Below are 12,190 nucleotides of genomic sequence, written 5' to 3'. Positions count from 1 at the left end.
TTAGACACAATTCACTTTAGATCAATATTTAGAGAAACACCAGAGGTGTTCCTCTAAAAGTAAATATTTACCTGCTTGCAATACTAATGAGCGATTTCCGGAGTATAATCAGATTAGGTCAGAGAAATTTGTGCGAGATGTAAAAAAGCAATAAAGGGAAGGAGGGAAGGAGGGAAGGAGGGAGGGGAGAGAGAGAGAGAGAGAGAGAGAGAGAGAGAGAGGGGGAGAGAGGGAGAGAGAGAGGGAGAGAGAAGACGTAGCTATAACATGTCCGTGATAGGGAAAGCTGCGCATTGCAGCTGCATTTGCCTTTTCACGGCTGCTGCAGTTGTTCTTTAAAGGTGGGCTCGCTGGCTTTTACGCCGGTGGTCGCTGGAAAGCCATTTCACACGGAGTCTCGCAGTCGCGAGTACACCGAACATTTCCGTTCTCTAAAGACGGTCGTATTTTAGACCTCTACCACTGGCGTTCTCGCCCGCTTTATTTGCGAGTGCTACGGCGGGCAGTAATATTGAAATAGATGGCCGGATGATCGCGCAGGGGCACCTAGGTGTTCTTTCTTCGACGCCAATTTCGTTCTCCGTGGCCCGGATGGTCGAATACTTTTACGAGCAAGATATTCAAAGAAGGAAACACCGCGAAAAGAAGTATAATTTCTGCGAACTCCATGTTCCTGATGTAATATTTAACACATTTTTAGGGATAATAGATTTCACGAATTAATTTTATAAAATCCATGAACGATAAAAAAACGATATGCAGACAAGAAAAAATAAATATCCTTTGGAACAGAGCGTTGCAAGAAGCTTAATTCGTTCAAAACATTTGACTTTCCGAATAGCAATCCGCGCGTTTGTGTAATCACAGAAAACTTTGTTGAATTTCTGCAGAAAATATATCGCTTTTTGTGGCAACTGCATTTGCTTTTGCGGCAATAATAAACCGTATTTTTCAACGGGCTGCGGTATACACCCATTTCGGGAAACAAACGCGCGCAGTTTACGGGCTATACTGACTGCGTCAATCACGAATCCAGTGCACCGCATCGTCGCATCCCTATCGAATGATACAATTCGAGATACGTCACGATCTTATGGGCCGAAGTAGAATTACAAAAAGAAAATTGCGTTGCGTTTGGTTTACATTTTCTCGTCGTGTGTTTGACTGCGCTTCGTTATACGTGTTTTCTCGATGATTGTATTTGTATAACCGTCAAATCGAGGACAATCTATACTTGAAATTCGTTCACTGATTTTTAAATAATCGAATTATTTATCTCGAAAAATATTTTGGTCGCGTTTAGGGTATGCATTATTTTCAGCGATAACTTTAATATTCTCTATATGTCAAATTTATTCCTATTACAATAATTTTATAAATGAATAAAAAATATAGTAATTATAATAAGCAAATGTGAAAATTAAATGAATAAAATATAATAATCAACTTTATAGAAATTGGTATATTGAGATGTAATAAAATGTGAGTAGGAAAAATGATTGAAAGATTATTCATGGAGAATTTTTTTTTCAACGAGTAATAAAACTGAATAATTTTTCGTTATCGTATCGTATCTTTTTATGATATCCTACAGCTCGCCCGTTGTTGCGAAATATATCGGCTGATGAAAAGAGTCGCGCGTCACGCAGCTTACACGATACCATTATGGGCGTAGTATATATTCTTTGTGGCATGCGCGCGTTCTGTGCAAACACGGTACAGTAGTTTAATTACCGGGCCGCTTTCCCAGATATTTTCTCTGGATTTTACATGCACGCAAAATTACATGAGCGCGCGTCACGAGAGAGGCTTATTCGCGAGCGGCCGACAGAGATACAGCGGAAGATCCGCTCGGCATGTTTGCGACCGAAATTATACGCTACTCCATAATTATTCGTAACTGAGTTTCTCATTTTTCGTAATTCTTTCATCGCGCGTAATTCGTCCGGCAAAATGTATCGCGCAAAAAAAAGAAAGAAAGAAAAAAAAACGCAATATCGACTAACGTTAATTACAAACCGCCTGGTTTTTCCCCGTCGTATTTATTCGCGCGTATCACGCATGTAGCGAATTCTAATTCGTTATACGCGGAAGTATTAATTTCGCAGAGAGAGATCGTTTGAAGGAAAACGGTATAGAAACATTAAATCAGGTACTTTTGATTCATATGCACGTGTCTCCGCATAGCGTTATGCGCGACGGTTTCAGCAAATATGTATTAAAATAATAGATTTGCGGTTTAGCGAGATTAAATTGCAACGATTTTCTATTCGTCGTGCAACAACGCCGCCGCAGTTGCTCGTTAAATCACACAGTTATACCACGATTATTCATATCGCATCACATACATTATTTTATGACGTTACGGGTTTATTATTCCATGAGTTATGACCAAGAATCCACTAACGTCTAAATAAGCCGCTCCATATGCCGTACTAGGTAAACCGCCGCGTAGGCAACGACCAACCAACTTGCAGGAACATCTAGGGATCAGCCTCAAAGGATTTGCGGTTGCCAAATGCATAGGTTACCTCACTCTCGCTATTCATATCCATTATTCAATCTCATTATAATTAATCGTACGAAACTATTATTTCGCACGGTTGCTGTTTCAATGACATTACCCATCTCGCAGCGTAAATTAGAAGGATGCATATTCACTTTTATAAATTCGTTTCTACTTCTTACCCGTCAGATATCTTTTAAATCATTCTAACAATATAAAACATTATCCGTTGTAAACGTAGCTGCACGTTGAAAATTTATTTCATTAGAAAGACAATTCTATTTAATGGATTAACAATAAAACAATTTTATTATTATATTTTACTCAAAAGAATATGTGCAAATACATAAAAGAATATAATAGTAAGAATAGTAAGAATTCTCTTACATAAAAGAATATGTTTATAAAAATTTGTTTTTATTTAAACACACTAACTTATATGAGTATTTATTTGTAACGGTAACGGATAATTTAATTTAATATATACGGTTACATATTACATTCAAAAATTTAATAAATACAGCTGTATATTGTTTTCTGTAATTCAGTTACATTGAATTATTGTAGAATTCAACAATTGACAAGGTGTCAGAAATCTTCGAATCATAACACAACTAACTGCATTCGCACTTCCATAATTCTTTCTGCAGCAGAAGAATTATCATTTTAAACACTCAAGGATCTTTCATACGGAAAAGAACTAAATCTCTATACAAAAATGTTCTCCATGTATATTTTTCTACTGATACTCCGGCTCCGTCTTTTTTTCTCCATCTCCGTCTTTCTCTCGGGCGGATATATTTCACACCGGATGTTCATTCGAATCTCCTTTTCGCGATAGAAGGGAGTTTACCAGTATTCGGGTAACGACCAAGCAACTTGCAAGAACATCTCGTAGAAGATCAGTCCTAAAGGATTCGCGGCGACGGAATCACGAGGCGCGCCGCCCTTGCCCACCGTATGGATTCATTATTCAGACTTAACTTGCGCACTCGCGCGCCAAGGGACGACAATCGCAGCCGCCATGTGGTATGCCGAATTCACACCGCGGAAAAAGAAACCCGGGACGCGGGAGGGGGTCGGGAAAGGAAGGGGTTCAATGCGACGGTGGTAGAGCACCCTCATCCATGCAAACGTCGAAATTATTCCAACTACGTCGCGAGAGTCCTGAGGCAGCGATTTTTTCTCTCCCTTCCTCGGCTCGCCCTTCTTCTGCTTCTGCCTTCTTTCTCTCTCTCTCTCTCTCTCTCTCTCTCTCTCTCTCTCTCTCTCTCTCTCTCTCTTTTTCTCCCACTTTTTTCCTCTTCCCTTATTTTTTTTAGTCCACAATTTGCAAGCAACTGGCTTTTGCCGAGATCTAGACGGCAGTTCTTGTTAGCGACCGCGAATTCGTGGGTTTTCGAATTTTTTTTCAACGTGTTTAATTGTATACGAAAATATCGCATAGCATTTACACAAAAACGTTTTTCGGATTAAAGGATTTCGTGATGTTTCATGTATTCTGCCTACATGCATTATATACACGGTTAAAACGTTATCTTCAATACTGTTATCATACTAGCTATCTTAATGCAACAATCTCCATATTGTTATCAGAGCACATAGAAGCCTTTGCGAAAACAGCGATGCGTAAACAAAACACTGCATTTCAAGTGCACATTCAACAGGTTATCCAGCCGGATAACAAAACTATGATGACGTTTTTCTCATGTCGATTTCTTATCATTCGCTTATCATTCACTTAATCGATAAAACGATCACTCGTATATCGCTGCAACTTGAAAAGGGGCTGCGCCAGCCAGCCACCGCCGCTGTAAATTAATCCCATCTAATCCGACGTGTCGTAACAAAAACTAATTATCCTTTATCCTCCGCGCCAATTAACATCGTAGAGGCGCGACGCGACGGTCGAATTAGATCTCTCGCCCAAACATCACGTGAATGATGAAGGGGGGGGTGATGCAGGCGTAAAATAACGGTGCGCCTCGCGTGTCGTCCTCAGCGATTCTCGTCGGCTGGAATTTAATAAGAGCCGCATAAAATTAGGGCGGATTCCCGCCTATTTGAGACGGCTTGCCGCGCCGCCTGATGCGCATATACAGAATGCGGGACGTACGTGTGTACGTAAAACGGAGATAGCACATAGAACAGTAGAAGGTTGAAAGCTTTTGTACTTCCCATCCTCGGTCACCTATCTACCTATCCTATCTCGCGGTGCAACCTCCTGCGCCAGGCCGCAAGCCGTTGTTCCCCACGCGTGCGCTCGGCTGTTACGGTGTGTTACCTAAACCACGGGGGTTTTCTTGCCGGTGAGCCATCACCAACCTGCGCGCCTTTCTTTGAGGCATTAGATTGCGCGAGGTCCCGTGTGGAAAATTGTTAAGGCAACCTTAATAAACTTCGGGGCCTTTAAGGGCTTAAACGTGGGTTCCCTAATAAGGATTTCCACATTATTGCCAGGCTAGGTCCCAGTAGGGCGATATCAATTTTGGGTAGCTCAATTAATGTGTGGCCTGAATAAGGAAACTTAATAAGGGCCTTGATGGGACTTGATCAAGGTAGCGATTATTAAAATAGAGATTTATTTATTTACGCATCCACTCATTTATAAAGTAATACGTATTACTTAAAGAAGGATATTCTTCATGTAAGATTTTTTGCTTAGAGGAACTGCTAAGAGGAATTCCCCACTTATCGGCAGAATATTTTTTTTTGGGTGTTGGATGCGTAAAAAGAATTTGTTAAAGATCGCAGGATTTACTTTTTTATATTTTTCCAATACTTATATAAATACATTTTTTCTTCTCGCGAACAATTTTTAAGGATACTTAAGACTATTTAGTCTTAGATTTAAGAAACCTAAAACTATTTTTCGACAGTATTTAGATCAAAATAATTGAAATCCTTTTTCCGTTACTTGAGTTGTTAGAAAATCTATAAGGAAGTTATTTAAAAACTAAGAAAGTGTGGACTTTCTTAAAACCTGATTATTATACTTGATTGCTGCTCGCGAAACAAAAAACGGAAATATGCGATTCACTCAAAAACTGGTTGCGAATTCTTCGGTAAAGTGAAAAATGATTTATATGCATGCGAGGTTAACGCGGCGTAAAGAGAGTTCCGCGCTTGTTATGCAAGCTGAGCTACGTTTAAGAGCGGGTTTTATTAAAAATACCCGAGCTAAAGATAGCAAAGGGGTTGGAGAGTTCTCTTTTTTTCGCTTTCCTTTCTCCGGTTGCTCTTTCATTTCTGCTCGGAAACGCGCTAATCCGAACCGGTGATGATGGTAAATGAAAGAAGAAACACTCGGCGAGACTTTGAAATTAACGCAAAGATATAATCGACACAGTATACAGATAGTACAGAGGATAGAGTAACTCATTTTCTTTATAACGATGTTGATTATATTTACACGTATCTGGTAATAAACAATATAAAAATATTGTCAATATTATAAATATTATGTATTATTTTTGCGTTGCATTAATTCTAAAACTAATTTCTCCAATTCTGCGATATTCGGACAAAATTTCAACGTAACAATAAGATAAAAAATTAAAAATAATGTTTTTGTTGATTGATATATTTTGAATTTAAGTTTAGCTACTTCTTTAATAAAAAAAAAGTAAAAGTACAAGTACTTTCAATTACATTATACTACCAATAAATAGCTTTTAAATCGAGATTGTTCCAATTAAAATTGAACAATCCGTAAATTTCACTCCTCCTTTTCTTATACTTTTTCCGTTTATCCCAGAATTGTATCCCGTGTTCTCTTTTTCTTCGCGTGCTCTAACATCGCTACAATTATGAAACGTCTCGGTGCCGCGGCCGCTGAGAACGTAAGCCGCCAAAGAACCACGCGACAGTTCCTCGCCCGGCTCGTCTGGGGTTTTTAATTTGTCGTGCAACAGCCTGTACCGGTCTGTGAAACTCGAGTAGTTTTTCACGGAACGTGGGTCGCGAAAGAAGCGACCATACGCCGTAGATATGCGAAAGAAATCTCGAAATGGACGTCATACCACGTGCATGTACAAAAGAAAATCGTCGTTTCCCTCGAGTGCTTGCTTGACGAATTTTCTCAGTCTATTTTCCTCGTACGGCATCCGTTTTCTCATGCGAGTAATTAAACATCACGCGCTTTTATATCATGTATAATGACGCAGTAATTAAGCGCGACGTTACTAGAATTAAATAAAAAACGAGAGTTATTAAATATTATTAAATATTACGCGCTCGCGAATGGATATATTCCTGGATGCTCGTTGGAAATAGGAAACTTATTGATGAGAGGACTACAGGAACATTTCCCAGTGCGATTTGAAAGTCTGACATTACCGGACAGTCGGGCACTTACTTGTACGGAAGAAGCACCGCCGTGAAGTTGATGGCGATGGAGATCCGTGGGCCAGAAGTAATCAGGTACCGGCAGCGGATGTTTGGCGGATACAGCCCAGGATATCCGGGACTGGCTAAAACGCATCCGTCGTGGCATTCCGTGTCTTCGTACACCGAGTCGCATTCTGCAAGCAAGAAGAAATATACGTCAGTAACTTGAAACTCTTGTCTCTTGTCTCTTCTCTCTCTCTCTCTCTCTCTCTCTCTCTCTTTCTATTTACCAATTTTTATGTACAAATATATGTATACTCTATTTAGTTAGAATATATTTTGTAAGTCTGCTATTACGTTGTTTATATATTTCGCCAAATATGTTTTTCATAAAACTTATAATTGGGTTAGTAAAACGTGCTTTTTACATGTACTATTTCAATAATGTATACATACATATATGTAGGCATCTTCTAATTTTCCAATTCACAAACATTCGTCTGGCAAGTAAAACGCGTCGGCAAACATTTTCCCAAACCAAATCAACGCAGGATGTTTACTATTTCACAGCGTTTTTCCATGATTTCCTACTGTCCAGTTAAAAACCAAAACCTATAGTCAACGGTCAACGATTACCCGCGAATTTTGGCGAAAACTGCTCGCTCTGAGTTGTACAACTGCAGTTAATTGTTAAATAAATATTCATCAAAATGCAGATATATTATAACTTCCACGCGAAATTAAAATTTAGAAAAAATATTATAAAATCGGGAACTTTCACGTTATAAAAAAATTGAAATCTACATTTTGTGTGTGAAGAAAAAATTTGCGCTTGTTCGAAGACCGACACTCGCTGAAAAGTTAATTGTCCTTATTGCAAGTTTGCCCCGTTGTTTCCTTTTTTTCATTTCTCTCCGCGTTCAACGCCTATGCAATTTTTGCAGCTTTTCCGCCTGAAACGCAACGCGCGATGTTTCGGGTCGCAAGCCCCGCCGCTTCATCGTGCCGCAAGTTTCTCCGGCGAGTGAATAGAGCAGAAAAAAAGGAGAAGATTCCCCCGTGGAAAAATTTCGTCGACTCGCGAAAACTCCGCGGGAACTGCGCGGGAGGAATGAACATCCTCTCTCCTTCCACCTTTTCTTTTCCTTGCAGCATTTCTGCCTTGGGTTCGTTACGGGGCGCCGCGAAGAAAAGTCTTCGCGCGTCTTCTGGCGAACATTTACATAGAGTCCTCACTTTCTCTCCTCCCTTCTATCGCCATATTAAAGCATTTCACCTTTGCGCACTTAAAGGCACAAGCGCGGGAAGTGAGTTTCTCGGCAGGGGCATCTCCTCTAACGTGGCAATTGCGCTCGCTTTACGAAGAATCGGCTGACGATGTTTACATTAATGCGTTATCGCGTAAAAATATGGTTATGTATCTTGTTTTTTATATACTCTCTTACACAGCAAATCCAAGTGTGTTATTTTAGCTGAAGCTCTTCCTCCATACTTCTTGCTCCATTTTAAATCATGCCATTTAACACGATTGAACGTATTAACTTTTAATTTAGTACGATTAAACGTGTTAAATGACGTGATTTAAAACATAAAGAAACATGTAAAAAGAGCTTCAGTCTAATGTGTTATTTTTAAAACGTTTATGCGTGTAAAAATGACACACTTGGATTTGCAGTGTAGCGATTCAAAGCCTTGTTACAAAGTAATGCAACTGGATGTCATTTTTTAAGTTGACTTTTCATTAAAGTTTACTTTTTCTGCCTGCTAAATCGTGCGCGGTACTCAGCGCCACTTCTTATACACGATAAAATAAAAAAAAAGTTAAATCGTGTAAAACATTCTTTTGTTAATATTCGCTACAGGAAAAAGACAAGGTCGACGAATATTACCTGCGGGTTATCGCAGTTATATTTATATCATGCAGTAGTGAGTGTCGCGAAACTTTTCCTTTGATGTCATTAGCACGGTTATCCGTTTGAGCCGTGTCCGCGCTAACGAGGCAACTTTCCGAGCAAACTAACGCTTGGTTAATAAAACTCGATACTCTTTCAATTACACGTACAATTAACGAGCTTGAGAACTTTTTTAAAAGCCAAACAATTGACGCCCATTAACTATACGATTCAATTTTCGTCCGATTGATTGGCGCCGTACCTAAGAAATTAGTATTAACTTCGGCGTATTAAATTAGCGTCTCGGCGCGCCGTCGTTGTGCTTTTTTTTCGTCGACGGTCGATTTAATCGATCGTAAGCGGTTCAATCAGATGCTTGCAAAAAAAGGGTCCGCATTTTAGATGAGGAACGCCTCGAGGACACGGGAAATGAAGGACGAAGAAAATTCCGTGTTTTAAGGTAGAAAAGCGAAAAGGGCGGAGCCGTTTACGGTGGAAATGGTTGAAGGAACGGTTTGCACAGAGAGATCGAAGCGGTGGAGATGCAAAGAGCACTATATAAATTGAAAAAAACCGTATGCCCGAAGGTGGACGCGTACCACGTCTAATGGATCCGCCCATTATGACAATTGCATACGCCGGTACTATAAAGCTAAGCAAAGAAGGAGGAGAGGATGGTGGAAAATCAAGCCGCGCGTCTTTTCTTCTCTTTTTTGTAGAAAGAAAAATGAGAGCGACTGTTTAATACCACGCAAGTTGTGCGGAGATGCAAATTGAAATCGCCGTACGCAATCAACACGTCAAAATCCTTTGTAGTCTTGTTTAACGGTAAAGATAAAGGTATCTGTACCATTATCTGTACCATTAAACAAACCTCACGTGATATTAAATCATTGTGATATTAAAGTGATATTAATCGCCTTTTTCGCAATCACATGCAGTTGGCAGTAATAAATACGAGTATATTATTATACGTTTATGGAAATCACATGTTTGCATACGTTATGAAAGTGGAATAATTGGACGCGTAACGGTTTGTCAATCACCGTTTGAATATTACAACAATCGGCATGGACGGCATTGATTTGCCTATTCGAAAATAGCTTTGAACTTCAATACTTTCGCATAAATGCGAATATTGATTTAATAACAAATATTCCGACTTGTGATGAATTGTATAAATCGCCAATATCAAATACCGGGGCTATGTTTAATTTATCATTATATTGTTTATATATGAGATATATGTCCAATCTATTAAAAGACCCTCTAAAATGTAAATCGATTATGAACGCGTGTGTTTGATGCTTTTAAGGACATATTATAACATTTACATTATAAATTATCATTTATTTTTTACTTAACATTATTATATTTTTTCTTATTTATACGAGTATTAATTCAATTTACATTATGTCGCATATGTAGTAATTGTTATCGAAATGGAAATGCAAGTTATTTACATGCTGCAAACTCGTGGCCCGTTACTAAATTGTTATTGCATTTGGTATTGTCGTATATATCGAATAATAATCTATAACACATGGGCAATATTTCGGTCTAGTTGGCAATATTTCGAGCGGAGTTCCGAAAATATTAATTGAGAATGCGAGCCGGATGCGGGATATTTCGTTAACCCGTTCTAATTGACCGGCGCTTGTTGTCATTTACGCGTCTGCCCATTTTCCACTTTTCGAATTTTTTACGAAGCCGCCAGACGTATCAATTATTTTCACTCTTTTGGCAAATCGTTCGCGCTCAGCGAAGCTCGCCCGTCAGACAGCCGGAAATTGAGGTACAGGACTGTCGCTTTAAACGATAGCGTTTATAATAACGATTATCTACGCTTAATGAGTTTACAGAAAAAGTTAGCAGCATAGCAAACATATTATTATATGCTCCGTATTAATATATGAGAGAATTAATATTAAAATGCCTCTAACTAATATTAAAAATTTATGAATATTAAAATACATTTATTCATTGACGTTTCCAATAATTAGAGGAAAACATCATAAAGTCTCTTTTATGTATTTTTTCTGCATTATTGAAGAAGTAGATATGAGATATTAATTAATGAAATTTCTTTACGAATATAAAGGAGCTATATTTACTAAAAAAATATCTCTTTTATTTCTCATTTCTCTTTTTTTTCTGTATTAATTTTTTTATGCAGAGAGAGATTTTCTGGCATTGTTAATAATTACGAACTTTAATTATAGTTTTTTTAATACAAAAATAAGACGAAATCCGCTGGAATTTCAGTAGTAAATGTTATACGTAAAGAAATGCGCTGTGATTTGCGCCGGAATTTCAGTGGAATAATTTATCTTAACTGCGCCGGCTAAGAGCACTTCTCCCGTAAGTGCAGTTTACGTGACCGTGCGATTGTACGAAAAAGAAAAAAGAGAAACAGCGTCGAATACAGACGATAGTACAGGTTTGTAGATTGGCCTGGTTTCTTACTAATCGCCTTCATCAGTTAAACAACATTGACATTGTCTTTTGTATTTATAATTTTTGGGATTTTGCTTACAACTTATTTTAGCACTCTTTCCTTCGAAATATGTTCCTTTTTGATTGATACATCGCTTTCAAAGTCGTTTCCACTTCGGGAAGCAGTTCTGGTACGCGTTTTTCGGAATCGCGTAAGTCCGTTTGCGAATTTTCTTTGATGTCTTCAAGTGTCGAATCCTTTGACCTTTCAACGTGAATTTTGTTTCGAAAAGAGAAGTTCGCGTAGGTCAGGTCGAGAAAATATCAAGGGAAAAAGGCCGTGTGTGTGAAGCTAGCGTCTCATTTTGCGGAAACTCACAAATTATTGAGAGTTCTGACTTCCTTTTCAATAGTTCTAGAGTTCCTGCTAGTTTAAACAAATAGTTCTGGCTTTTAAAGCCAAAAAACGCGTCAGTACAAACTGAGACGCTAGGTTCACGCAGCGTCTCACTTTGTCCTACATAAGTTCCACTACTGTATCTCATCAGATTTTGCGAGATCTATAGTTCTATAACAGTTCTATAAAGAGTTCTGCCATATAAAAGCAAAAAAATTAATTATAAGGTACTAAAAAAAATTACAATGTAACGAGTATACCGAGTTGAGACGCCAGTTGAATCGGAGTTCCGGTTTATGTAAAATATTTTTCGAGTAGTTCTGAGCATATTGAAGCATTTTTTAAAGAGTTCCGAGCGTTAGAATATTTGTGTTATATTTTAAAAAATTAATATTAACCGAAAAGTAATCATGACGGAAAACGATGAAACGCTATGCGAAATCTCGGAGTTCCGGTTTATATAAAATATTTTTCGAGTAGTTCTGAACATATAGAAGCATTTTCCAAAAAATTCCGGGCATTGGCATTGTTGTATAATTTGTAAATAAATTAATAACGCTCGAAAGTCAGGAATTTATCGAAAATAGGTGAGACGCTGGCCGTATTTCGACAGTTCTGCGAGTTCTATTA

General features: G+C 38.4%; 1 protein-coding gene across 4 annotated transcripts in view; it reads right to left on the bottom strand.

Annotated features, from left to right (window-relative positions):
- The window catches only part of LOC139817491 (uncharacterized), a 221,300-nt gene that overhangs the window by 56,084 nt on the left and 153,026 nt on the right, over nucleotides 1-12,190 (bottom strand). For all 4 annotated transcript variants that reach the window (XM_071785628.1, XM_071785627.1, XM_071785629.1 and 1 more), the window contains one exon: nucleotides 6,864-7,029. In XM_071785628.1, coding sequence (XP_071641729.1) covers nucleotides 6,864-7,029 — 166 coding nt within the window. The remainder of the gene's footprint in view (nucleotides 1-6,863; nucleotides 7,030-12,190) is intronic.

The sequence above is a fragment of the Temnothorax longispinosus genome, chromosome 8 (assembly GCF_030848805.1).
Source record: "Temnothorax longispinosus isolate EJ_2023e chromosome 8, Tlon_JGU_v1, whole genome shotgun sequence".
NCBI classification, from domain to species: domain Eukaryota; kingdom Metazoa; phylum Arthropoda; class Insecta; order Hymenoptera; family Formicidae; genus Temnothorax; species Temnothorax longispinosus.
Note: the sequence above shows the minus strand (reverse complement) of the source record. Positions and strands in the feature narration are given on the sequence as shown.